This window comes from Priapulus caudatus, unplaced genomic scaffold (genome assembly GCF_000485595.1).
Source record: "Priapulus caudatus unplaced genomic scaffold, Priapulus_caudatus-5.0.1 Scaffold408, whole genome shotgun sequence".
NCBI lineage: Eukaryota > Metazoa > Priapulida > Priapulimorpha > Priapulimorphida > Priapulidae > Priapulus > Priapulus caudatus.
This window is the reverse complement of record NW_014577469.1, coordinates 193615-221211: the sequence shown is the minus strand read 5'-3', so window position 1 is coordinate 221211 and position 27597 is coordinate 193615. Positions and strand designations below refer to the sequence as shown.

At 44.2% G+C, this 27597-nt stretch overlaps 2 protein-coding genes across 2 annotated transcripts in view; one reads left to right on the top strand and one right to left on the bottom strand.

The window, feature by feature from the left end:
• LOC106810073 (cAMP-dependent protein kinase regulatory subunit-like) overlaps positions 1 to 4933 on the bottom strand; it is an 84362-nt gene extending 79429 nt beyond the window's left edge. Inside the window, 1 exon segment of the mRNA XM_014813338.1 lies at positions 4742 to 4933. Coding sequence (XP_014668824.1) covers positions 4742 to 4906 — 165 coding nt within the window. The 5' untranslated portion in view covers positions 4907 to 4933.
• An 8009-nt stretch (positions 4934 to 12942) lies between these two features.
• LOC106810068 (leukocyte receptor cluster member 8 homolog) lies at positions 12943 to 27587 on the top strand. The gene is made up of 14 exons (XM_014813332.1): positions 12943 to 12997; positions 13850 to 14018; positions 15155 to 15333; positions 15591 to 15703; positions 16135 to 16278; positions 16683 to 16946; positions 17144 to 17374; positions 18945 to 19116; positions 19424 to 19516; positions 20183 to 20317; positions 20721 to 20789; positions 21129 to 21267; positions 21516 to 21723; positions 22395 to 27587. The coding sequence occupies exons 1-14, from the start codon at positions 12992 to 12994 to the stop codon at positions 22564 to 22566; spliced, it is 2094 nt and encodes a 697-aa protein (XP_014668818.1). The 5' UTR covers positions 12943 to 12991; the 3' UTR covers positions 22567 to 27587.
• The last annotated feature ends 10 nt before the right edge of the window (positions 27588 to 27597 follow it).

The following is a 27597-nucleotide window of genomic DNA, read 5'->3' as shown; positions in this document are numbered from 1 at the left end:
TCCCAAGCCGGGTCTGGAGCGCAATTTTGGGCGCACGCTTTCTACCTGCTATATATTTATTGGTCGATTGTGCGCGGGCTAGCCAGCCGTTTGTTGCAGATAAGATCCTGGACGGCACTTGCATGGAAATTGTCGGCAACTAATAAGGGGGGTGACAGCGGAGTTATAGAAAGATTAAGACTTTTGGTTAGTAAATAGTAACTTATCGCTTATTTATTATGATGTAATTATTTTTATTGAAACGCTCACGGTGCCTGTGCCTGCATGGTTGTAGTGGTCTTACTTTTAGGCGTCATGCTGTAACCCTCCAAAAGCTTCTGCCTTTGCAAGAGGGTAGTACCGGTATCAATCGATAGAAAAAATTCAATCTAAAAAGTAGAGGAGTAGCCGAGTTCGACGCTAATATGTACGCATTTCTATTAATTGACAGTGACCACACTACTCTACGTGAGCACTGTGAACACACGACGCAGACTGACCACCGTGGCGCAAGGTGTCCAGATAGGTTAAAAAACAAGACTGACGTCCACACGATCATCAAAACATTTACATTAGCATTAGACCGGTAGTTTACATAGACTGCAGCTAATATAGCTGGCGCACGCGACTAGCGACACATCTCTCATCAGAGTAATGATCAGCAGTCCGTCCTTGTAAGAGGTGTCGTCACGGTTAGCACAACGTATGCTAATGCGACCGGATACCTCAAGCCAGATGACAACAGCTGGGCAACCTGTCGATACGTCCTCGACTCCTCACTGTCAATGTTTTACGAGTGTTAGGGCCGCCCTAGAGGCTGGTTAATTCCAGGTGCGAAACTTATAGGTCAGAGAGGAATCGAGTTACCCTGCTCAATTTCGCAGACAATATAAATCTTCAAAAAAGACGCACGCTATTTAAGAGGTCTTATTAGAGTACAGAGGTCTGAACACAATCGAATCCATGTCAAACGGCCTGCTGGACCTGTCTAGTGCGCCTGTACATACCATGTTCACACTCTTTCAAATCTTGTCTCATTCATGCTATTCCACCTGACGGCCATCTCATGTTTTCTTTCCTCAGAACGCGTAAGTACCGCACTCCATCTGTATCATTCCGTTGGGTGCTATAATCTGTTACTAATGTAAGTAGATAAAGAGAGCATGCCAATAACAATACTGACTCGTAACCTATAGCCATAACAGATGTATTATTATTGTTTTTATTGCTATAATGATTTTATTAATGTATTGACCTTATTTTTGGGGCTCGGTCACGTGGCAGGCTGTGTGGTGTTATGACACCCATTTCCCATTTAAAATTAAATTTATTCTCAGCAGTATTCTTCGCCGGGACGCTCATGTTATTGTGGATTTCGCGAGAAGGCCGACACGACAATATTAAATCGCTGGTCACTGGCAATCTTCACGCATTCACATTTAGCCCTAAATATTATTTATTATTGGAACTGTCATTTAAGTACTGTAGAAACGTTGCTAAATATTGGTAGATTAGACCGTTTTCTTACCGAAACTGTACACAGTTAGATGCCAACAGCGAAACCATATTCAGAAAACCCTTATTCAGTCTTTATCCATCGGATGTTTCTTCAGTTGACCAAATGTACTGGGACGCCATTAATCTATCAAGTGAAACGTCGCTTTTACTGAGCATTGTTTGAAAGATCTGTTCGTTATTCATGATAACTTAAGTCTGGTAGTGCATGTGAATTTGTAATATTGTCTGACTCGCTCCACATGTATCGGACTTGGGCAGGGTTGGTCGAATCAACAACCCGGTACAAGCCGGCGCAGTGGTACGGGTAGCACAAGAAACACTCGTAACAGTTGAGTATCAGCAGTAGGATACGGCCGTAGCACCTGTACAGTGTCACTCCTGTAGAACCGTCTGTTTAGCAGCGCAACGAAACGGATTGCTAGGGTGCTCAGCGGGCACAATACCGCTTATTGACCGATTATCAACAGCCTCGCGGTCGGGTTACTGTAGTCTGTAGGTCATGTAGAGTGCAGTGATCGCAGCTCAGCCTCAAGACAGCCGAATCGTTTGACGTTTTCCGGCCTCAAGGTCAAGGATATAAAGCTAGTCGTAAATAGTGCAACATGTCGCACATTTTGCGAAAACAGATGACATTGTCGCGTCACCCGCGCTCTACTTCTCACTGAACCGACCCGTTTCTAGGTCTCCATATGTATGTATCTGGAACGCATTGCTCGATATTTTCTTGCTTATTTGTACCTCAAGTTTGGAATATCTTTTAGTCCAGTCTTAGCATTTTCCACGACAATAGAATTCAAACACGACACACGTAGACATTGTCGTTGACAACGTATTACTTGTTTGTTTTGATATTTACAGTCCTGGCATCATCCGATTAATCGTGATGTCCTGCCCAACCACCGCACCTAAAGAGTGTCGATGTGTGGGGGGGGGGGGGGGGGGGGGGGAGATAGGCCGAGAGTGAGTTCGGGGGGGGCGGTATTGCAATATATTGCAATACGGTTTTTGGTCGCAATACTCACCCCTAACAGAGAGTGTCAAATCTCAAATCAAGAAGAACGGAAGGAAAAGAGAGAGATTATTTATCACATTATGAGAATTTATTTGTCACAGCTGTGGGGGCCTACTGCGGGCGCGGTGCTTGACTTGAACGATCCTGAGGGTTTATTGCGAGATTAGCTTTGTAAAGGTGGGCCCATTTGCTCCCGCGCTGGCCTGCTTTAGAAGTTGAAAAACACCCCCTAACTCGCAAAATTTGGAACATGGGGTAATAACGGCATATATAATGACCCCCCCCCCCGGGGGGGAGACACTGGAAGAGTATTAGGTGCGGCATAAACGGCCCTAATACACAGATAAACTTTATTAGTTCAGAGACTGATACATTCAGCTCTGAAACCATGGCATGACTGTTTTGTGATTGTTAAAAGTGAACACGGCTGGAAATTAAACCATTACGTTTAGGCAGTTAACGCATGATGGGGGATGACGATGGGTCCTACATGCATTAACACGTTCAACGCTGCCGGTGTTAACAATGCACCTACCGCCGTGCGCTGGGATTTTCTTGTTTTTACCGCGTATTCACTGTTTGATTTACCACATTTTCTTTTCAGGAAAGCTAACCAAACTGACACATTTACTCTGCATGAGTGTTATGTCACCCTTACACATTCAAATAGTATGAAAATCGTTCCCCTTCATAATAATATATTGATATGAAAACAGGGCAAAAACGGACATTTCATGCATTTTCGTCTCAAATGCCACCGCACCAGTGGATTTTCGTGAGTTTGTTATGATACCATTCGACAGTATACCAGCGAACGAGCTTGGCAGTCGCCCGCTCGCCAATGTCGAGTGAAAATAATATCGGGCGAGTAAAAGCTAAAGCTGACTCGCCCATGTTGGCGAGTAAAAATAATTGTCTAAAACTTTAAAGGAACAGTAGCCTCTAGGTTCTAGGGTTATTTTCAGCTAATTTAGGTTTTTCACACGAATACAACACAAATATTCAACCATTCTACTCCATTTTTGTTTCTATTTGAAGAACAGTGTTCACTTGTTATAAAAACATACTGTCTGTGTTTGTAACCGATCTGTGTCACGCAAAATCACACAAAGCCTGACGAAATTCTCGCGTTCGCTCCCGTTGCGCAGTTTATGTAAATGGCTGTCAGAATCAGGAAACACCCACCGGCGCTCTTCGTGACCTCATTTTTGCGCCGCAATGCTGCAACGTTTTTGCAACGCTTCACTGGCGGCTTTGACGAGGCTCGTACGGGAGTTGGAAAGCAGCGTGGTAGTTTCCCAAACTGCAGTGCGCCGCGCCGCCTATAGCCCTGTACTTGCAGCAATTTACATAAACTGCGCAACGGGAGCAAACGGGAGAATTTCGTCAGGCTTTGTGTGATTTCGCGGGACACAGCTCGGTTACGAACGCAGACAGTATGTTTTTATAACAAGTGAACACTGTTCTTCAAATAGAAACAAAAATGGAGTAGAATGGTTGAATATTTGTGTTGTATTCGTGTGAAATCAAGCGAGCGTCGAGCGAATTTTGGCAGCACGCTTTCCTACCTGCTATATATTTATGTGTCAGTGTGCAGCGGTAGCCAGCGTTTGTTGCAGATAAGCATTTGGACGGCATTTGCAGGAAATTGTCGGCAATAATAAGTGAAAGCGAGTATAGAAAGATTAAGACTTTGGTAGTAAATAGATTTCGTATTTATTTAGCATTATATTTTATTGAAACGCTCCAAGTGCCTGTGCCTGTGGTTCAGTGGTTTTAGGCTATGCTGTAACCTCCAAAAGCTTCTGCCTTTGCATAAGGGTATACCGGTATCAATCATGAAAAAAATTCAATCTAAATAGAAATGCGAAGTTCACGTAAATGTACGAATTTCTTAATTAATTGAATGACCACCACTGTCACTGACTTGAACACAGACGCAGACTGACCAACCGTGGCCCAATGTCAATATTAAAAACAAACTGAAACTCCACACATCATCAAACATTACATTAGATTAGGGTATTACATAGTGTAATATGTGGCGTAGCACATTACAGTAATGTCCAGCAGTCCGTCCTTAGAGGTGTCGTCAGTAACAAGTACTACTAATGCGGGTACTAAGCCCAATGACAACACTGGCACTGTCGATAGTCCTGACTCCTATCACTGTTTACAGTTTAGGCCCTAGGCTGTTAAATTGTCGAAACTAGGCAGAAGACATCGAGTTACCTGCTCCAATTTCGCGAAATAATCTTTCAAAAAAGACGCCGGATTTGAAGGTCTATTAATACAGAGTTGAACAATCGAATCCTTCAACAGCTGCTGGATGTTATGCCGCTGTACATAAGCTTCACACTCTTTCAAACTCTGTTCATCATCTATTCCTGACGCCATTTTGTTTTCTTCCTCAAGCCGTAGTACGCACTCCATTTTATCATTCCGATTGGGTCTATAATTTATGTAAATGATAAAGAGTGCATCCAAACAATACCTGTGTAACCTATAGCCATAAATTATTATATTTGTTTTATTGTATAATGATTTATTAATGTTTGCTCATTTTTGTGTGTGGCTTTATGAACATTCCCATTTAAAAAATAAATTTATTCTCAGCCAAGTATTCATTCGCCGGACGTCATGTTTTGTGGATTTCGCGAAAGGCCGACACGAAATATTCCATCGTGTCTGGCAATCTCACGCATTCACATTTAGCCCTAAATATATTTATTATTGGAACTGTCATTTAGTACTGTAGAAACGTGTAAAATATTGTAGATTAACCGTTTCCTACAACTGTACACAGTTACGCCACAGACGAAACATAATTCAGAAACATTTATTCAGTTTTATCTCGGATTTTCTAGTTACGAAATTACTGACGCCATTATTATCGAGTGAACGTCGTTTCGAGCAAGTTTAGAAAGTCTGTTCGTTATTATGAAACTTAATTGTTGTCATTGAAATTTGTAATATTGTTGAATAAGCTCAATGTAATGGCATTGGCAGGTTGGTCGAATCAAACCGTACAAGCCGCGCAGTGGTAGGTAGCAAAAAACTCGTACAGTTGAGTTATAGGCCGTAGGCCGTAGCAATGTACAGTGTACTCGTAGACTAGTCTGTAGCGCCAAGAAACGGTATTGCTAGGGTTAGAATACCTGTATATTGACGTTAGTCACACAGCCTGGTCGGGTTATGTAGTCTGTAGTCTGTAGCAGTGCCAGTATTGGCAGTAGCTAGACAGGAATAGTTTGACGTTTCGGCCCAAGGTCAAGGATATAAAAGCTGTCGACATTTGCACATGTCGCACATTTGCGAAAATGAATTGTGGTCAGCGCTTATATCCATGAACCGACGTTTCTAGTGTTCCATATTATTATTGGAACTCTTCCTTATTTTCTTGTTATTTGTCCTAAGTTTGGAATATCTTTAGTCAGTTAGCATTTTCACGACAAAGAATTCAACAGACAACACGTGACATTGTTGTTAACAAGTATTTTGTTTGTTTTGTATTTACAGGGCATCACAGTATGGCTGCCAACCACCCACTCCTAAAAGTGTCGATGTGAATACCAGGATGTCAATGGAAATGCAAATGGCCAATGCGGCGCCTCCCCCAAATCGTAAGTTATCGGTGTTTTTTATCGTAATCTACAATCACAAATCATTTTTATGATCATCCAATGATTGATTGGATGGGGAAGAGTGTGGGAAGATATATCAATTGGAGAGCAGTGTAAGTGTTTCCCCTAGCCAAAAAGGTCTCTGAGGTGGTAAAATTTGTTTTGGTGTGTTTGCACGTTTCGAGGTCCTAGCAAAGCGAGCACCGCAGTCCGCAGGTGCTCGCCCAGCTAGGGGGGTTTCCTCTAAAAAAATTGAAAGAATGGTGCAATTTGGTGCATTCTAAGCTATTCTGAACACACTGTATGAGATTTTTGTCAGCGAGGCAGGTTTTTTTGGACAAATTTCTGTGTGGCAGCTGAGAATTTGAGCAAAGCGGCGCGCCTTGCTCGTGTCAATGCAGGGGAGACACCCGGGGGGGGGGTCTCTATTAGAACATTACCCCATGTGCATTCTCACTAAAAATAATAGGCCCCCTAGTGCGAACTGCACATTGGAAAACCCTACCCCCTATTGCAGACACAATGAAGAATACCACCCCCTATTGCATACACAATGAAAATTATCCACCCGCTATTGCAATGCATACACAATGAAGAGTAGTCCTACCCCTATTGCGAAGTCTTGCAGACAAGTGGAGGGCAAAGAGTGGAGGGAATACTTAGGACACAAAGAAGACTACTTGCAACTCTTGTTGCTGTCAACAGAGAGTAGGGTGTGAACGATATACCGGTATATCGGTATATTGCAATATATTTTTGAAAACTCGATATATCGCGATACACTTCCGGATATCGATATTTTACGATACTGGTGTATAACAAGAAATAAATTACTTGACACTTGCCTTTATGTCTATATTGTTAATGGGCTCGAAAATTATGCACTGGCGGTGTATATATATTACGAAAGCACAATGCCTACACGACGCATACAGTATTACTGGTAAGCGACCACTGCGTGGAGCACTGCGCGGTACTACTGCGCGGCCAGAGTGGGGCAGACGTGTGCGCGAGGCAGAGATCACGGCAACCAGGGAGTCTATATATAGCCTATGCTCACCTGAGGCGTGTTCAGGAGACCGAACGCTCGCGAGCGCTCGCCTTCTGAACGACACTGCGCGAGCGAGCGAGCGCTCGCGAGCGTTTGCGCGCAAGTTTGAAAAGCTGTTCGCTCAGTGCGCGAGTTGTTTACAAGATGGCGACGAAAAATCTGGCGATGCGAATCTAACATTTCTGACGTCAATTTGCAATCTATTTCAACTTTATTTCACTTTTCATTCATTTCATTTACTTCTAAATTCAATTCTTATCAATTTCGTCTGCTAATTCGTTTAACGATACTTGTTGTCTCTCGCGATTAAAATCTGCTGAGTAACCCTCCATGGGGGCCGCCATCTTTGATCAAGCAAGCGCACAGCGAGCGCACAAGCAAGCGCTCGTTTGTCGTTCAGGAGGCGCTGCGTTCGTTCATCGAGCGTTCGCATCGAGCGCTCGCTCTCCTGAACACGCCTCTGATCGAGTGCGCCGCGCCGCGCGCGATACAAGCTGAAGCGAGCACCCACTGGCACTGTTTCAGTTTCAGTTTCAGTTTAAGTTTCAGTATCCAGTATTAGCCAATTATGCAGCAGGGGTATTGTGTATTCCAGCCACGGCAGTGCCTTTCGAGAGGGTATTCAGTACAGCGGGTGACATTGTTACGGCACAGAGGACTGCACTCAGGGGCGCAAATCCAGGGGGGGACAGGGGGACATGTCCCCCCCACGAATTTTCAGAGGGGGGACATCATATCAAATGTCCCCCCCACGATTTTGGATCACCATGATTTTGTGTGTGCGTGTGTGCGTGTGTGCGTGCGTGCGTGCGTGCATGCGTGTGTGTTTGTGAAGTGAGAACCTTTTTATTGTGTGATAGTGCGTCAACGATTGGCTTCTTTCCCTTTTTTTGCCAGCTTTCATTTCATTCAAGTGCATTTGAGAGCATAATAATAATCATGCACAACTTGAGAAAAATGTACTTGATAAATTTAGTACCGTTTCTTTTTAACACGTTTTTTTTTCTTAATTAAATAATTCTTATGCAGAAATCATCAAGAGAAAGTATGTTTATGAAAGTTTAGGAGATATCACTCACATTAGACACTGATTCAAGCTGGGAACACGAGCTATATTCATGCAAAGAGGACACTTAGTAACTGAGCATCGGTTTTAATAATGTAATTTCCATTGCAAATTGATGATATATATACACGCATATATGATATGACTGGACCAACAATAATAACGGACCAATTTATTTTTGTGATCAGCCTCAACACCAAATGATTGGTTTTTCTGCTTTTTGTTTTCTTTGATTTTATACTGCATGTGGACACCCTTTTCGTAATCTTATCACAAACCAAAGGTGCGTGTGTGTGTGTGTGTGCGTGCGTGCGTGCGTGCGTGCGCGAGTGTTGGTGTTGTGTGTGTTCACGGGGCGTGCACAGGGACCCCCCCCCCCTGCTCCGCGCAGAAAACGCATCTGAGGGGTCTAATTTCAAAAATTTCCCCCCCCCCTTCGCGTGTTTGCTACTGGTGTCCCCCCAATTCAAAATGGATTTGCGCGCCTGACTGCACTGTCAGCGGAAAACATTGCCGTGCTTCTGTTTCTCAAGAAAAACATGAGAAATTAAATCATGTCATATAATACAATATATGATGATATTAAAACCATCAAATTGTTACTATATCATGGCATGGTATACACTTCCCAATACGTATTGGAAAATATTGCAAATACGGTTTTGTTGTATTGCAATATATTGCAATACGGGTTTTGTGTCGCAATACTCACCCTAACAGAGAGTGTCAAATCTCAAATCAAGAAGAACGGAAGGAAAAGAGAGAGATTATTTATCACATTATGAGAATTTATTTGTCACAGCTGTGGGGGCCTACTGCGGGCGCGGTGCTTGACTTGAACGATCCGAGGGTTTATTGCGAGATTAGCTTTGTAAAGGTGGCGCCATTTGCTCCCGCGCTGGCGCTGCTTTAGAAGTTGAAAAACACCCCCTAACTCGCAAAATTTGGAACATGGGGTAATAACGGCATATATAATGACCCCCCCCCGGGGGGGAGACACTGGAAGAGTATTAGGTGCGGCATAAACGGCCCTAATACATAGATAAACTCTATTAGTTCAGAGACCGATACATTCAGCTCTGAAAACATGTGCATGACTGTTTTGTGATTGTTAAAAGTGAACACAGCTGGAAATTAAACCATTACGTTTAGGCAGTTAACGCATGATGGGGGATGACGATGGGCCGGCCCTACATGCATTAACACGTTCAACGCTGCCGGTGTTAACAATGCACCTACCGCCGTGCGCTGGGATTTTCTTGTTTTTACCACGTATTCACTGTTTGATTTACCACATTTTCTTTCAGGAAAGCTAACCAAACTGACACATTTACTCTGCAGTGATGTTATTCACCCTTACACATTCAAATAGTATGAAAAATTCGTTCCCTTCATAATAATATATTGATATGAAACAGGGCAAAAACCGGACATTTCAGTGCATTTTCGTCTCAAATGCCACCGCACCAGTGGATTTTCGTGAGTTTTTATGATACCATTCGACAGTATACCAGCGAACGAGCTTGGCAGTCGCCCCGCCTCGCCAATGTCGCAGTGAAAATAATATCGGCGCGAGTAAAAGCTAAAGCTGACTCGCCCATGTTGGCGAGTTAAAAATATTTTCTAAAACTTTAAAGGAACAGTAGCCTCTAGGTTCTAGGGTTATTTTCAGCTAATTTAGGTTTTAATTGCCTTACATAAAAGTTTCATGGTTCAATCACCATTAGAAATATTTTTTTTAAATGTTTTAAAACTAACGACTACAGTTTGATTACAACGACGTGGCGCCACTCAAAGCGCACGATCTGAGAAGTTGCCGCAAAACCACTTTCCAGCAAGGGCTACAGACCGAGGGTATTTTCTATTTATTCATTTAAAAGCAAAAGGATTGTTAATATCTTATAAACGACATATAGTTTCAGTTATAATTATGGATAAATTTGCCCTAAAATGAATATCGTTCGGTTAAATAGCATTTAGGTATAAATATAATTGCACTTTTGTGATTAGCCCTCGGTCATTTACCTGCAAAATAAAAATGCAAATACGCCAACTTTTTCAGGGTGGCAGCACGGTCGCGGGTGTCATGGCGCCGTTCAAATTTCGTAGCGTTGATGTGTAAATAATTAATTAAGTATCTGTGTGACAAATACATGTGGGTATAGACGATTTGTTATACAGTAAGTACAGTTGTATGCAGTAAAATCCTAGAGGCTACTGTCCCTTTAATAAATTGTTGGTTCCTTACGTTATATATCCAAACATTGATGAAAAACAGTTCTAGCGATTGTGAAGGGTGGCTATCGCACGGCATCCTTACTTTATATTATCAAAGGTCGCGGACAGTCAGCACAGCGTGGCTGTGTATACGTGCCTGGGGCGGCGAGGGGTGGGGGGAGTGCAGGATTGTTTAAAAGTCGCATGGGGCATGTTCATATTGGGGTTGGGCACCGCTGGGATCCAGAGATGACAGCAAATTCTTTCCTGAAATTGAGGAAAAAAGCTGCAATCGGGAATGACACACAATGAGCGTGCCGGCATGCAAAAATTAACGTTGTGTGATTTCATTACGATTTTCCATTATATATTGTAAATATCAGGAGTGTATAATATGATTATAATATATAGATCTATTCTATACATATATATATATATATTATCTATCTATCTATCTATTTATATAATATAGATCTCTATATTATACACTCCTGGTAATATGATATGCACTGAACCAAAAGAGGACCTTAACGGCTCATAGATTGCAAGTAAATTTTGTACAGATCTGAAAATAATTAAGCGTCGAGGCCTGTGTTAATTCAGTTGGTAGATAGATTTACTTTTTAACTACATTACTTTGCCCTAAGCATTGTACTTGCATAACTTGGCAGAGACTGAGCAATTCAACCCTTGGCAATTTGAAGTTTATGTTTCTATTTCTTTAAGTAAGTATTTTAGTCTTTGGTGTCCCCAAAGATTAAAATACTCAACTCAAAAGTGATATTTATCAATTAATTTATTGACTCACTCGCTCAGTTTGGCGAGAGGTTTTTATTTTAAAGCTCTAACACTGGTATACTATTTTTTCCGGTAAGAAATGTGACAATGCTTACACATGTGTGGGGTATGAACTTTGTTTTATGTTTCTACATGCAAAAATGCCTCAAAATTTTATATACTACACAGTTATTATATTATATACCGTTAGGAAAACGGTAAACAACCCTTGTTTCGATCTACGTCTTCTAGTTTACCTTCTAGTTTTACGAATTTACCTTGAGTCTGTCTCAAAACTCATAATTTCACGTTCGAATCAACGGTAAAGCATTGTATTCTTTATTTCATGTAAGACTGGGGTAATATAGATTGTCCCTGTTTAATATCTAGGTAGGTAGTGCCTGCCATCTGTTGGAAATCAGAGTAACAAAAACCAATAATCTATCCAGGAGCTGACTCGTGGATCCGCGGGGAACGTGTTAAAGGCCTGAAGAGGACAGCCCTACATAGACAATATCATTAGATCATACAAAGTTGTAATTTTCGAAAAATTGGAACTGGAAACATTTGTATAAGTATTATCTAATAAGCTGTTATTTTACTATCGGAATATAGCTTGGGAAATTGCAAGGCAAGCTCTAGAGCAGGCGAAACATGGTAGCTCAAGTAAGGATTCTACTCGGGTGCAGCAAGCTGATAAGGCACAATTGGAGTTACAAAAACAAATGCAGGTATGTACACAGGATACCTGTGTTTTGACTTGTATGGCCCTGTTGTAACTCTATCTACATCTAAGAGTACTTACAAGTATTGCACAGGGGCCGGTTTCACGAAGCGTACTTAACTTAAGTATGATTTAATCACTAATCATACTTAACTTCTCATAATTATGATTAGTTAATCATGCTTAAAAATCTGTTTCACGAAGCGATTTAAGTACATATTTAACTAATCACATAATTAGCCGACTTCAACATGAATAGACTGGTACTTGCTCCCATCTCGGCTTAGTTACTCGATGGGAATCAAGTAATCGAGGTGGGAGCGAGTACCAGTCTAAAACAAATTACACTATATTCAATATGGCGGACAACGCCAAAAATATCTGCCAATTTGGTACATTAAGGAATTAATTTGTAACTATAATGACTGAAATAGTACAGCAAATCTTAGATAATTTAAATTTCCTTGGGAAAAAATTGAAGTAAAATTCCCAATTGTAAAATCTGCAGCATACTACTTCTAGTACTAGCAACTAATTATGATTAGTGGATTTAATCATGCTCCTGAGTAGAATTAAATACTGTGATTAACTTAATCATGATTAAAGTTAATTACTTCTCGTTAGTTAAGTACGCTTCGTGAAACTGGCCCCAGATGTATATATATGTAACCGATTTCATGCATGGATACATTGAAATAAAGTGTTTTTCTGTCATCAATTTCAGGATCAGCTGTCATTGCAACAGCAGTGGAATATGTATCAGATGGGATATGGCAACCAGTATGAGCAGCATTCATACGGAGGTCCACATCCACCATTTGGACAGCAACCACCCCCACCTCCACCTCCACCCCCAGAACTGCAGCAGCAGCAGCAGCAGCAGCAGCAGCAACACCTACAACAGCAGCAGCAACAGCAGCAACAACAGCAGCAGCAACAGCAGCAGCAACAAAAGAAACTACAACAACAACAACAACAACTGCAACAGAAACAGCATTTCAACCAGTACAACAATGTGTACAATATGCGGGTAAATTGCCTTACTAGCCATGAGTTTTATTAGTTGATCTCACATAAGCAAATTGACCTTGTATTATACTGGTAGTATATGTGTATCTAACAACAATAACCAGTTGTAGAATTGGTTCTTGGTATAGAAAATGATGTTGACGTCACGTGTTATTATCGCAGTGAATGTTACCAGTTGTGTCTGTTGAACACCGCATCCTTAAAGGCATAATAGGCCCATTGATTATGCAAAGTTGACGAATACTACAGTAACTGGCACCTGGTGTAGTTAATAAGTACATTACCTTATAGCCAAACGCGTATTAGTTTGTCCAATATCACTGCTAATTACTAAGAAATGTCTAATTGAAATCCATAAATCTGGTAATCTGGCGCCAACGCTAAATTGGTTGCCAAGCAAAATAGCCTCGAATTCGGTTAGGTGACGTCACATGTTGCTACGGGTGTTGAGCAGAGAATTGTTTGTCCCGGGATGCTTATAACGACTAATGAGCTAGTAGAATGTATCTCTGGGTGTATTCTCGGTATTGAGGCACAAGTAAATAACTATGGGTGCTAATGAACGGGTACCCACATGTCTTCAATTTCGGACACAGTTGTATTTGTTTGACCAATATACGTAAATATGCGTAGTGCCGTCTGCTTTCCATGTTTAGTCTGTGGCCGTGGTTAGTCCGCGATCCCCCCATAGTGTTGGCACCCAACACAGCCTACTTCATTATCACGAGCGTCCGTGATTCGTACGTGGATTCCACGTTCATTACAATCAGAGCTACTGTTACGTATACAATTTCGGTACTGTACTATAAGTGATGCAGTGATTGATATCCACGTTACTTCGACTTGCCCACAGATGCAATGGCAAGGACATCAGAATGCAGCGAACCGGTTTGTGCCACCCGATCAGAACCTGTCTCCCAAGGGTCCGCGACAGGGCGGCTTGCTGGGCATGTCTCCAACTGGATATCCACAGCAGCGGCTACCCTTCCAGCCGCTGGGAAGACCCAACAAGAAAAGCAATCGTGAGTGTAGGTGTGATGTGTGATGCAGTAGACTCCCTGCTTCACCTCGCAGCCGGTGAGGGCATAATTTAGATAAGGTGGGAGTGACAAGTACCTAAATTGTGCAATACATGATATGTGTAATAATAATGGCAAATATTTCAATCGAATTACTAAATCTGAAATTTATATACATATATATATTTATTTATTTTTGGCAACATTAATATACATATAATATATATATATCAGGAGTAGATAATAGGGAAGGAGTGTGACATCAATAAACAAGGGAAATTCGTCATTTACTAGCCTTATAATACCTACGATTTACTACGCGTAACTCATCCAACTTGAGCTCAAATCGTACACGGTACATTCGCCTAGCATCGTGCGAAATCGTTTCCTCGTTTACACAAGCAATCCGGAGATACAGACTAAAACGTACGACACGATTATCCATTCTTTGGCCATCAATCCAAGCCGATTCCCCGAATATATTCAAACAAAAGGCAGCTACTAACGCGCTATTGCTAACACGGCGAGGCATGTGGCTCGCTGGGAGATTAGGCATCAACACTCGGCGAGATAACCTTTCACTCGGTACACAGCTACATGCCGGCATACCGGCGTACAGCAGCCCCCACTGCACGTACTGGCATGCCCCCACGCACACGCACGCCAACCGCAATCAGCAGCAGCTGATCGGGCTCAAATCTCCCAGAGAGCCACATTGCTCGCCGAGTTAGCAATAGCGCGTTAGTAGCTGGCTGCCTTTTGTTTGAATATATTCGGGGAATCGGCTTGGATTGATGGCCAAAGAATGGATAATCGTGTCGTACGTTTTAGTCTGTATCTCCGGATTGCTTGTGTAAACGAGGAAACGATTTTCGCACGATGCTAGGCGAATGTACTGTGTACGATTTGAGCTCAAGTTGGATGAGTTACGCGTAGTAAATCGTAGGTATTATAAGGCTAGTAAATGACGAATTCCCCTTGTTTATTGATGTCACACTCCTTCCCTATTATCTACTCCTGATATATATATAATGTATATTAATGTTGTAAAAATGAAATTGTTGATGTTATCATTTTACTAGTGACTCTTTGTATATCTCGTAGGGCGGCTCTGAGTTCATTATTGTGTTTTTATGCAGAAGCGCCGGGTGCTGGCGGAATATTCTATCGGCCGCAGAACATGCAGGTGCGGCCAGCGCCACCGACATTGGGCAGCAGCGCTGTGAATCGCGATATGTCGGAGAAGAATGATAATGAGGGCTGGAGTCAGGAGGAGAGTCAGACGCAGACAAACAGCGACAATGCGGCTGTCGATCAGGCACGTGCAGAATTCCGAATTTAGCAATGTCGTAATCCGTGTATTTGAGTCTGCCTGATAAGAAAGGGCGGTTTGTAATACTTTTGCCTATGCTGACACACACAATTTGCTTGCAGTGCGCACAGGCGATAGCTACTGTCCAACGTGCCCATGTTTGCTACTCTAGAACTTTGCATGAAATTTGGTTGCCAAGAATGTTATCTGTATGGCATGTAAAAGGAAAAATCTGCACGCAATCATTGTAATTTTTTCAGCAGGGCGTAGAGGGAGGTGGTATGAAACCAAAGCCGGATCTTGGGAAGGTCTCACCTGCTGTAGACAAGCCACCTACAGATCCCATGTCTCAGGACGCGTGGCCCGACAGTTTAAAGTGAGCGCCGGCTGACTTCCTTGCTTACCGTATTAACCGTAGCTGAGTGGCAGATGTACCTGTCGAATGTTGGGATCGAATTTTCACCACGATGCCAACGTGTGGTGATTGGCCTCCTTAACTGGCATGGTGCTGCTGAAAATTTAAAATCCATGGCGTACAAGCATCGTTGTTGCCCTACCTAGCTTGCCCCCGTGTCCATCCCACGAATGCCAAGTTAAGCATGTATTCATCTTTATCTCACGCAAAAATTGTTGTGTAAAAGCATGTGGCCACGACAACCGTACTGTGAAGCAAATGTTTGCTGTGGTGCCCTAACAATTTCTGAGTAAATGGTAGGCAACACACCCCTTGTCCTAACAAAAATAATATTCGAATCACATGAGGTGATGCAGTTACTGAACGGAAAGCCGGTGTTGTTCGTTACACAGGAGGTATGTCGAGCGAGCGTTTGCTCAGTGCAAGAACTCCGTTGAGCAAGATTGCACAGAGATTATCCTGAAAGGACTGCTCACGAAGGCTTTCAGCACTGGTGGTGTGTACAAGATTGACTGGGATCGTGAGCCGCTGGCAAGGTATGCAGGCGGTTGCACGCCAAACTCATTGCTACGTTGCTATAATACTGGGGAAATGCTGTACGCATCTAACATTTTCGAGAGCATGCATGTCCTTGCATCTCGCAGTGCTTCGCTGATATTGTCCAATAGGGAAAACTTTTCTTGTCAGACATAGTGACTTTATTTGGCATTTTGTTAATCGTGTAATACGTTTATCATTCAGATGTTGTAGTAACTTGCAGGTGCCTCCCCAATATTGTAAGAAGGTTCTTATACAGATCTTATAATAACTTGCAGTTTTTTGCTAGTGTTGTGAAAGTAGTGAACTGTTGTTACACGCAAACTGCCTAAGATGTCCCCAGTACCGGAGACCAGACAGAAGTGTCAAGTGTTGGAGATTCGATCGTGTTGAATGCTTGCAGACTGGGTAGCAAGGAACCAGAAACAAAGGAGCCCTCGCCCCCTCACTTCATCCCCTTACAAGTGCGCCATCAGCAGCAGCAGCAGCAGGCCAGCCGCAGGGGACGTAGTCCATTCCGTGGATCCGCGTCTGGAAAAGGGAGGGGTCGACAGGAACGGCAGGAAAGGCAGCGACGGTCACGGTCAAAGTCGCGCGATCGGTCGGCGGAGCGATCAAGGTCAAGAACGCCCCCTCGATTCAGGATGAGGCGACGCACCCACACGAGGTTCGCTCGCACCTCCCCACGCATGTTGTTATCCTTGTGAATTTATCCAATCTTACCTGGCAATTGCTGCTCTGTACTGAGGCAGTAGTAATTATTTACTGCGTAGATAATAAGTGGTGGATAGCATGTTTTCTTTGTGACAGGATACCGATTTAGGAGATTTTACAAAATGTTGTCTCTTGTTTTCACTCCTGCAGTAGTTCGAGCGTGTCGTCAGATGGAGAGAGCGCCACGGGTCGGCGAAGCATGCAGTCGCGACTTGGCGCCATGCGGTCGAGTCCCGGCGGTGAGCCGGAATTCGAGACGAAGAGGCTGCGGGGCAAGAAGATGATGATGCAGTCTCACCTCTCTCACATGCAGCAAATGTCATCGTTCAAGGAGAGGAAGGGCAAGGCGAACAAGAAGAACATGAAGAAGAAGAATAAAGGGTACAGTGCGTGCTCTCTCCCCGTTTCTCTCTTTCTGTGTCTCTCTCTCGCTCTCTTTCTTTCTCTGTCTCTTTCGCTCGCTCGCTCGCTCTCTCTCTCTCTTTCTCTTTCTCTCTCTCTGTATTTTTCTCTCTGCCTCTCTCTATATCTGTTTCTGTCTGTCTCTCTGTATCTCTCTCTGTCCCTCTCTCTCTCTCTCTCATGCCCTATCTCTCTCCCTCTCACACCCTATCTCTTTCCCTCTTCTCTCTCCCTCCCTTCTTTACCCACTCCTTCCCTCACCTATTCAGTCTGTAGAAACATCATAGCAGACAGAGTAGCTAGCTAACAATGATTTTTAATGGGGGGCCATATGTGTGCAGGGGTCGAATTAGCCGCTAGCTCGCTAGCCTGGGACTAGTAATTGTTTGGAAGGGCTAGTTAAAGGACAGGGTGGCTTGCCCGTCGGGCAAGCAAGTAAACAATTCCAGACCAGATTTCGTAATTCGTGAAAGGAACGTGTGTGAGTGAGCGTGTGCGTGCGTGAGCGCATACATGTGTGCTGAGCGCGTGTGTGTGTGATGTGTGTGCGTAGGCGCGTGTGTGTGATGTGTGCGCGTTAGCGCGTGTGTGCGACGTGTGTGCGTTAGCGCGTGTGTGCGACATGTGTGCGTGAGCGCGTGTGTGCGACGTGTGCGTGAGCGCGTGTGTGCGACGTGTATGCGTGCGTATACGCGTGTCAGTGATACGTGTTCTTGTGTTGCACGTGGGCGTTGTAAATGCGCGCGCGCTTGTGCGCGTGCGTGTGTGCGTGCGCGTGCACGTGCGTGCGTTCGCCCGTTTATGCGTTCCCTCATGCGTGTGTGCGCGCGTGTGCCCGTGTGTGTGCGTGTGCATTGCATTTGTCCGTGTGAGAGTGCATGTGGCAATTCGTGTATGTATATTTGTACCGTATCAAAGTATCTCCGGTGACCATATATATAATATACATCCATGGGTGGTTTTATTCTACGGTTTCATATATGACCGGACGAGTAGATGAGTGCACATATAGATAATAACAATAGGTAACGGTTTATAAGCAACCGGTTTTTGGCGAGCGGAAACATTAACACAAGTGACCGGTTGCGGAAACGATTAGACTGGCATGCAGTCTTTGCGTACTAAGATTAATTCTCATGTAATAGCACAATGTAGAGTGTCGGGGGACCCGTCTATAGCGCTGGTATCAACATGGCAACCTTCATCATCGAAGACCTGTTCCACTAATGGTCCACAACTGGACCACTAATACAGTGTTATAGTCACACTCACAGTCACTCTGGCTGTTTTAATAATAAAATATTTGTAAATAAACAAACCTCTCAATACAACAATACACAATATATACACAATATAAACAATACCCTCAGAAAGCATCTCGGAGCATTCGTGAGATCAACAATTTTCCCGCGCTTGCAACCACTATTGACATCATGCTTTTAAGGGCTAGTTGAAAACCAGAAGGGCTAGTACAAACCTTACCTTACTAGCCCTTCGGGCTAACTTGCATATTGTCCTTATTTCTACCCCTGGTGTGTGTCTCTTACAGTGGCAGTCTGGGCGTGTATCAGGATGACGACCCTCAGAAGGAGGTGCGTCTGCAGAGTCGCGCGGCTCGCTTCCACGCCACGCTCGATCGGCCAGGCAGCGGCAACAAGCAGCAGCAGCTGAAGGGCAAGAGACAGCGCGGACAGAAGTTGGTGTTGAACATCAGCGTGCTGGTGAGTAGATACTGCTGCGCGCATTGCCATAAATTACTTTAATAGATAAATGAATAAGTAAACGAGTCTCGTCATTTTGTCGAGTAACGAGAGGGTTGCTGCGTTGTTTCTGCACTTGGCTTCATCGTTGTCATTGTGTTCAATCGTGTTACTCGGTATCAATGTGAAGCTAGCAGTAAGTCTAGCAGTAACATTTCTGTATGAAAGGCCTGTCAGTTGCCACGAACGGTGCCCTTGTTCTCTGTGTATTCATCATCGATGCTAGGTGACTGGTTGCTAATGAGCGATTGTAATTAATGTGATGCAGAACGACGGGGACGAGAGCAACATGGACTGGGAGTCGGCCGTCATCGTCGGAACCTGTCAGGACATTGAGAAGCCGTACCTCAGGCTAACCCAGGTAAGTTACCTGCTCAAGTGTATTTCCTGCTCAGGTGAGTTACCTGCTCAGGTGAATTACTTGCTTAGGTGAGTTACCTGCTCAGGTGTATTATCTGCTCAGGTGAGTTACCTGCACAAGTGTATTACCTGCTCAGGTGAGTTACCTGCACAAGTGTATTACCTGCTCAGGTGAGTTACCTGCCCAAGTGTATTACATGCTCAGGTGAATTACCTGCTCTGGTGTATTACCTGCTCAGGTGAGTTACCTGCACAAGTGTATTACCTGCTCAGGTGAGTTACCTGTTCAATTGTATTACCTGCTCAGGTGAGTTACCTGCACAAGTGTATTACCTGCTCAAGTGTATTACCTTCTCAAGTGAGTTACCTGTGCAGGTGAATTACTTGCTCAAGTGAGTTACCTGCTCAAGTGTATTACCTGCTCAGGTGAGTTACCTGCACAAGTGTATTACCTGCTCAGGTGAGTTACCTGCTCAGGTGAGTTACCTGCTCAGGTGAGTTACCTGCTCAGGTGAGTTACCTGCTCAGGTGAGTTACCTGCTCAGGATAAGCCGTTGTTCGTCTGCATCCCTCGCCATTCGTTAGTCTCTCGCTGTCTCTAAATTGCCACCAGTTGTATGAGTGGCTTAAGAGACTGATCAGGCTCCTCTCTCTCTCTATCTCTTAGGCACCCGATGCATCCACGGTGAGACCTGTTGCTGTGTTGAAGAAGGCAGTAGCCGCCGTGCAACGCAAGTGGAAGGAAACGCATGACTACCACTACGTATGCGAACAGCTCAAGTCTATCCGGCAGGATCTCACGGTGAGGAGGAGCTGAGATGTAGGGTAGTGTGCAGTGTGAAGGCTAAGGTGTATAGTAGTGCGAGAGGATGATGGCTAAGGTGTGGGTTGGCATGGCGTGGTGTGAGGGAGTGAAGTGTTGCAGCATTGCCGGGTCTGCTGTTGGTGAGGGACATGGTGTGATGTAGTGAGAAGGGTCGAGACATAGTTCAGCCTTGGACAGTTGGATGAAGTTTGAGACATTGGATTGGACAGGGTTTATCCCTGGATCCTGCCAGAATCATGCATGTAGTTTTAATCACATGAGTGTAGATGAGTTTCTGGGGAGAGTGCATTGGGTTAGCATTGATTGCAGTGGCTTGGCAGAGGGCCTGCTGCACGGTGTAGCAAGCTAACCGGCTGTGTGTATGTGTTTGATGTTACAGGTGCAGTGCGTGCGTGATCTGTTCGCAGTGAGATTATACGAGACCCACGCCCGCATCGCGCTGGAGAAGGTATCTATTGCTAATCCTCTTCACCTGATTCACCACATAGCAACTAGCCACTGTGGTTACTTACCAATGTGTGTGTTGTCACCTCACAGCTAGATACTCTGGCCCTTTCTTTTTTAGTGGTTAAAATTTTGTTTCCTCCAACAGAATCAGTGCAAAGTTTGGGAAGCCAAAACTATGAGGGTATTTTTATCGACTACGCTTTGAATACTTTGATGATCATATGGGCACGCCTAATACGGTCACGTAGGATGCTGATTGGCAGTCGTTAAGATGGTAGATTTTGCACGCTCGCATCTTGTTGCAAGACATGGAGTAATAGATGGCTTTATGTGTTGCCAGGGCGACCACGCGGAGTTCAACCAGTGCCAGGCTCAACTGAAGGCTCTCTACTCGGAATTAGATGCAGAGGAGCTACCTAGTCACTATGAATTCATCGGCTACAGAATTCTCTACTATATCTTCACTAATAACCATTTAGGTATTAACCCTTTACGTGAATTGTGATTAGAGAGGGGGAGTGGAAGAAAAAAGAGCGAGCGAGCGAGAGAGAGAGAGAGAGAGAGAGAGAGAGAGAGAGAAAGAGAGCGAGACATACACAGACAGAGACAGAGGGGGGTGGAGATAGACATAGACAGAAGCAGACAGACAAACAGACAAAGGAAGATGGATGTGGTATCCTCGCTCACACTCACCATGTATTCTCTCTCCCCACCCCCACGCATGCAGATATCACGACGACGCTCACTACGCTCACGCCGGACGCACGCCAGCACCTCGTCATCAGCTACGCCCTCGAGCTGCGCGCGCACTGGCACCTCGCCAACTTCCGCCGCTTCTTCCTGCTCTACAAGCAGGCGCCGATGATGGCTGGCTACCTCGTCGACTGGTTCGTGGAGCGCATGCGCAAGAATGCACTCACGATCATCATAAAAGCGTACGTATTGTTGGGGGCCACGCGCGTCGCCGTAGGTCCGTGCACACGAGCGTGCAAGGGTAATGTACAACCCGCCACAGTTTCTTTGTTATGCGCGTATCCTCAATGATTCGTCGTGCTGTAGGTAGCGTTGTGGGGGCAACATGTCATGATTCCTAATATTGTGAGAGCGACTTTCTTAGCGTGTGTGTTTTTGGTGTAACCTTGGGTTTATGAGTTTTTGCGTATCATTTAGATTTTATTCACTTGTGGCTTTGCTAGGGTAGACATGCATAATACTGTTCTTTTGGGTAAGTATGAATCAGTACAATTATTAGTTCGGTGCATACAGTTTTGGTCTTTAGAACGTGTTCAATTATTTTTCTTTAAATTGTTTGTAATGTAATCGAATTGTGCAGTAATTTACATCTAGAATGTGTTGATATTAGTGTTTTACAAATTTCCATGAACACGTTTTAAGGCCTAATCTGTAACCGACAACACTGCATTGCTAATCTGTTTGTTTCTGCAGCATTGCTGCTTGACACCCGAGGTAAGTACGCATAGTTTTGAAAGCCAGAGATGGCTGTGCAATTATAACTGAGTAATCATGATCGTCTCTCTCTCTATAGCAGGCTTTATCGTGCATGTCCATGCCACACTAATTAATTTGTGTTTTTCACTGTGTTCAGATACCGGCCCACACTTGCCACCGCGTTCGTGAAAGACCAGCTGGCCTTCGATAATGACGCGGACTGCCTAACCTTTCTAGAGCAGTACAGCGTTATCTTCACTGACATCTCAAAGTCAAAAATCGACTGTAAGAACAGTCAGGCTCCTGTGCTCGCTGCCATGCAGCAGTGACCCTCATGCCCCTGCACTCGTGTTGGTGGCTGCCCTGTAATGGTTCCCCAGTCAAGAAAGCCTTTGAGACTGAAGAAGCCATAGTAATCGTCCTTGCGATTGTGATACTTTATTGAGCATGTGCTCATCTCACAGAGGGGCTGCATGCGCTGTAAATATGTATGATACGGATAACGAAGGGCTTCCCTGGGGCGGTATTCCCTCATCCTACCCCACGAGAGTCGTGCCGTGTATATACACATCAAAAATTACAAGTGACTTCTGATGTGAAACTAACCTCCTAATCACTATTCAGTTGCTATAGAGATAGGTCTAATCTAGTAATTTGGCAGGCTGCGCAATCAGATCAAGAGATGATTGCCATGGCAATGTTCGCCGTGGTGTCTTTAACAGTTATAGGAGGCTGTGTCAGTCGTTCGAAAGACGGCACCATGGGCAGTGTACAGACCTAGAGACCCTTGAAGCGAGAGCAGTGTGGAGGGGAAACTACAAGCTGCACTGTTTGTCACATTGTATCGGCGAATATCTGTGCGCGTTTGTGTTCCTGGTGCCTGTCCCGTGGGATGACTCGTACAGTTGGACATTAAGTGGAGTTGGAAGTGCTTGGTCCTCACTTGGCTTCATGTGTGAATCTAGCAGACTATCTTGCGACCAAACTGCGGTTCTGCTGCGATGCCATCGTGGGATAGGTTCGGATCTTTAATCGACAGATCGGGGGCTGTATGTAAAACGGATGCTTCGTGCCAGACAAGGGTGTCGCCTCTCCTGTCAAGATCTTCGGGTGGTGACGCTACCGTTTCCCATCCATTACGGAGCACACGACACGTCCTTACTCCGGATTCCAGTTGCCGGTGTCCGTCCATACGATGGGGATCGTTAATCTTCACCATCCGAAGTCGTGTCACTCGGCATCACCACCTGGGGCAAGCATCGCTCCTTGGTCATCATCAGCATTTGCTTTGGCAGCCACATCACACCGGACGTTCTGTTGAGATTTCAGTTGCTCTTCCGACGAGAAAGCGTGAGCGTGTAGGCCGTGTCAACCACGTTAACGTGTTGAGCGTGAAGAGTGTTCTCCGTGCGCGTGGATCTCGCGTCATGCTGCTGGAAAGAGTTTACGGAAAGAGTTTACTCTTTCTTCCAAGAATGTTCCAGTGAAGTGTGCTTTCGTCGATTACAGCACTTTAATGCGCTGTATGGGGAACTGTTTTTGGAGTAAGTTTGTGAAGCAGCATATGTGTAGTATGTGGTCATCGTGGCGAGATGGCGCCAGTAGAGTTTATAGTGAAAAGAGCACTATTAGAGTTTGCCATGGAGAGGGTGCTATTAGAGTTCGCCATGGAGAGGGTGCTAGTAGTCTACATGAAGAGAGGAGGCGAGTAGAGAGTGTTCTGGAGAGAGGGCGCTACCACAGGTCTTCACAGAGAGAGGGCGCTAGTAGAGGTCATCGTCAGCAGTCTTCACGTGTTATTTCTGCAGCCGCATCTCAGGATTCTTCCTGCCCCGACGACACTCTCCCACTCTTAATCTGTCCGAACATCGGCCATCCCAATAGCCTTCCTTCCTATTGCGACTCTCTCTCCATATTCTCTCCTCATTTTGCCACAGTTTCTCCGCATTACAGTCTCTCCTTTCCTCAATGTATTCATTCCGAACCGTCGGCTGCTAGTCCCGAGTTTTTCACTGTTTTGCTCCAGTCATCAACCGTCCATCCCCAGCATTTGCACGTGGAGCCTACGGCATGACCAAGTCAGTGAGGAAAACACTTGCATCCGAAGTCAGATTATTCCGAGAGGTGTCACATCTCACGAGCAACACAAGTAGGTAGCAATCCAGACGATTTGAGGAACAAGTCAGGTAACAGAGTGTTGCAACGTGTACACCGTCAGAAGGGGGCCTAAGTATCATGCCACTAGGGGAAGCAACTACCGAACCTATCTAGATCGTATCACCAGGGGGAGCTGCTACATCTTCAGAGCACATCACCAGGAGCAGCCACTGCAGAACCTTTATTAAGCATGCCAACAGGGGGAGCCAGTACATAACCTTTTAAGTAGATACCACTACACCTTTCCTGACGACACCACCAGGAGGAGCCACTACATCTTTCCTGATGACACCACGAGGAGGAGCCACTAGAGCTTTCCTGACAACACCATTAGGAGGAGCCACTACAGAACCTTTACAGGACACACCACCAGGCGACAATGCAGATTCATTATTAATCGTCAGAGGGAGCCAGTATAGAGCCATTGCAGCAGACACCACAAGAGGGAGCCACAACAGTACGTTTCCATAAGGCAGGACCAGGATGAGTTGCTATTTTCCCGCTAAAGAGCACACAACCAAAAAGCCACTGAGTCTCAACGTGAGAAGAAAGAATATGCAGGGAGGTTTGCTGGGGGGAAATCGTCCAGCGTTCAACATCTCGGTGGCAAATTTTGGGAGTTTTGTTCGTATAGGTTTTCACACGTTTGACTGACACTAAGCATAGATACTCTTTGGTTCAGTCGCAACTCATAGGTTCATTGTTTGTTTCCACGCTGAGGTTTAATGTCTCTTGGTTTCCCCGTACCTGGGGTCATTGTCATGACAACAGTGCAGCCAATCCCACACTGCTCGCTAGGTCCTGCCCGTGTCGTCTGCATCAACACCGGACACCACTGGACACGACCGGACATGGATACAATTGCTGGACGTTAGTGGACCCGTCATCTGGCCACGCCGCTGCCGCTTCGTAATCCCACGGTCCTCTTTTTTTCAGAGATTTCAAGAATTTTTTCACATGTCTGTATTTTGTATTGCTTTTGTGGAGAGCCTTCGCGATTGCGTCACGTACGCTGGCAGCTTCTCACAAATTTCTCACGTTTGCGTGCCGTGTAGCAAGCCATGTGGCATGCAGCTTTTGATGGAATTCTAAAAGATTATGATGTAGATTGAAACTGCTTATTGTCTTCCTACAAAGTTCCTCATACAGTATATGAGTCATCACAGTCTACGCTGCCAGCATGCGGCGTGCAGTAAATAGTGGAAATAGGTCGTTGGGTGTTATTTTCAGTTTTACATTTGACTGCTATTTCTGGTATTGAAGTACATGTATGTGCTCGTGACAAGGCATGACATTTATCCCAGTACCTTTCCCTATAACAAACCATTTATCAAAGTCATTATGAAGCAGGAACTTTGATGTAGAAGGACAGGGTTATATTTCTTGCCTTGCCATGTACACACGGGTATTATTCCGATAAGTGGTGCCAGTTTCAGTGAAGGCTCTTTTCATCTGTAGACTGCTAAATAATAGAAGTGTCAAGGATCCTTGGTCCTGCAGTTATGCCTCAATTAATCCAAGTTCTCCTTTGACACCCACGTAATGTCTAACCGAAATGTCAGTGTATATTGTGAGGTGGTATCAGTGTCTTCCCTGCTCAGCCTTGTCATTTATTTTATGTAATATATTGCATTTACTTGCAGGCATCTGATATTATCAGCAGAATACAATATATGCGAGTGTATCATAATCTTTTGATAAATGTTGCAGTTAGCTGCGTGTTGAATGGAGAAATTAAAACGAAAATTCTTCATAAAATCTCGGGGAATGCCAACTGAAAAACTGATCTAACCATCTGCTTTTCCTCTCTAGATATTTATAATATGAAACACAAAAACTAGCTACGAGTCTCTATAATTTTCTTGTATGAAAATCTATAAGTTCAAACAGGTCTCCAATTCTCCTAACCTCTGTAAAGCAGACTGAATTTATCGCCAGTTTTGAGGATGGCATTCGCTGAATCTAGGGATGGTATCGTGGCTCTTTAAGCTGTTATGGTGGTAGCAATGTCATTTTCCGACTAACTTATTATCAAGGTTTGAGTGCTTCTATTATGAGGTAGACTTACGCATATACAACTCATGGTGGTCGGTAAACATAGGATACTCTCTCTTGATACAGTTATTGGTTGCTTATGTTCTGTTCAGGAATCCAGGGATTTTCGATCTCTTGTAGTTAATAGTCTGATTAATTATTGTTAGTTAAAATTCCCTGATTTCTTCAGCTGAGCTTGTGTAATTAGTTGGCAGGCCATCACACCTAGAGTGGCGTATTTATTTATCAGTTTATCACCGATTCCATTGCTGGTTTGTTTAATCAATTACCTTCTATCACCGAAGATTCCACAAGAGCGATCGTTTCTTGAGTCGTGTTTTGAAAGTCCCCCATTTAAATGTTTATACTTGTAGCCCCCGTACCGATGGCATAACACGGTGCATCCTGCTTGTTTTGGTACACACTCGTAAGGTGCCAGTTATCTGGCTGTGCATTCGCGTATCAGCTGTGTTGTGTGTATCTGCCGTACATCAAGATAGCAGATACCAGCATCCTCGGAATAGCTTCAATCGCTGCCGCATCTATCCTCGTGTTTTCAGCGCGGGATAGACAGTGCTATCACCACCCAACCAGCATCACGGAATGAAGCTGAGTGCATGTCTACTGCTAGCCTGCCTACTGTGTGGCATGCAGCATATTACTATTAGCACTACTGTTCTTACTCGGTCACCGAGTGGAACTTCTGTATACCTTAGCAGTAATGTAAGTTCAAATGTAAGTACAGTTTCCTTGAGTATCTGCAACGACACGAGCTGTGTACACGCAATGGTGTTAGAGATGCATCTAGTAGATTAACATATACTGAGATGCATGGATCATTACATCCGAGAGGTCAGTGTATTATTGTACAAATAACAAGGTTCATCTAACCCAACCCCAGTGGTTTTTGGTGCCCCTAAAGTATGTTGGTGTTCAACGTGATTTTAGAGGACTAGAATGAATAGTACCCTGTTGTAGTTTAATTATACTTAGATAAATGTGTGTTTAAAGTAATTATTAGCAATCAATATGTGTGTATATATAATTATAGACTAAATGTGTTGATACCAAAAGAAATGGGGAGTGATTTTGTATAGATAAATCAACCCATATTGGATATACATAATTTTCTATTAAAATAAAGAAAAAATGTACATAATTTTGGTTTA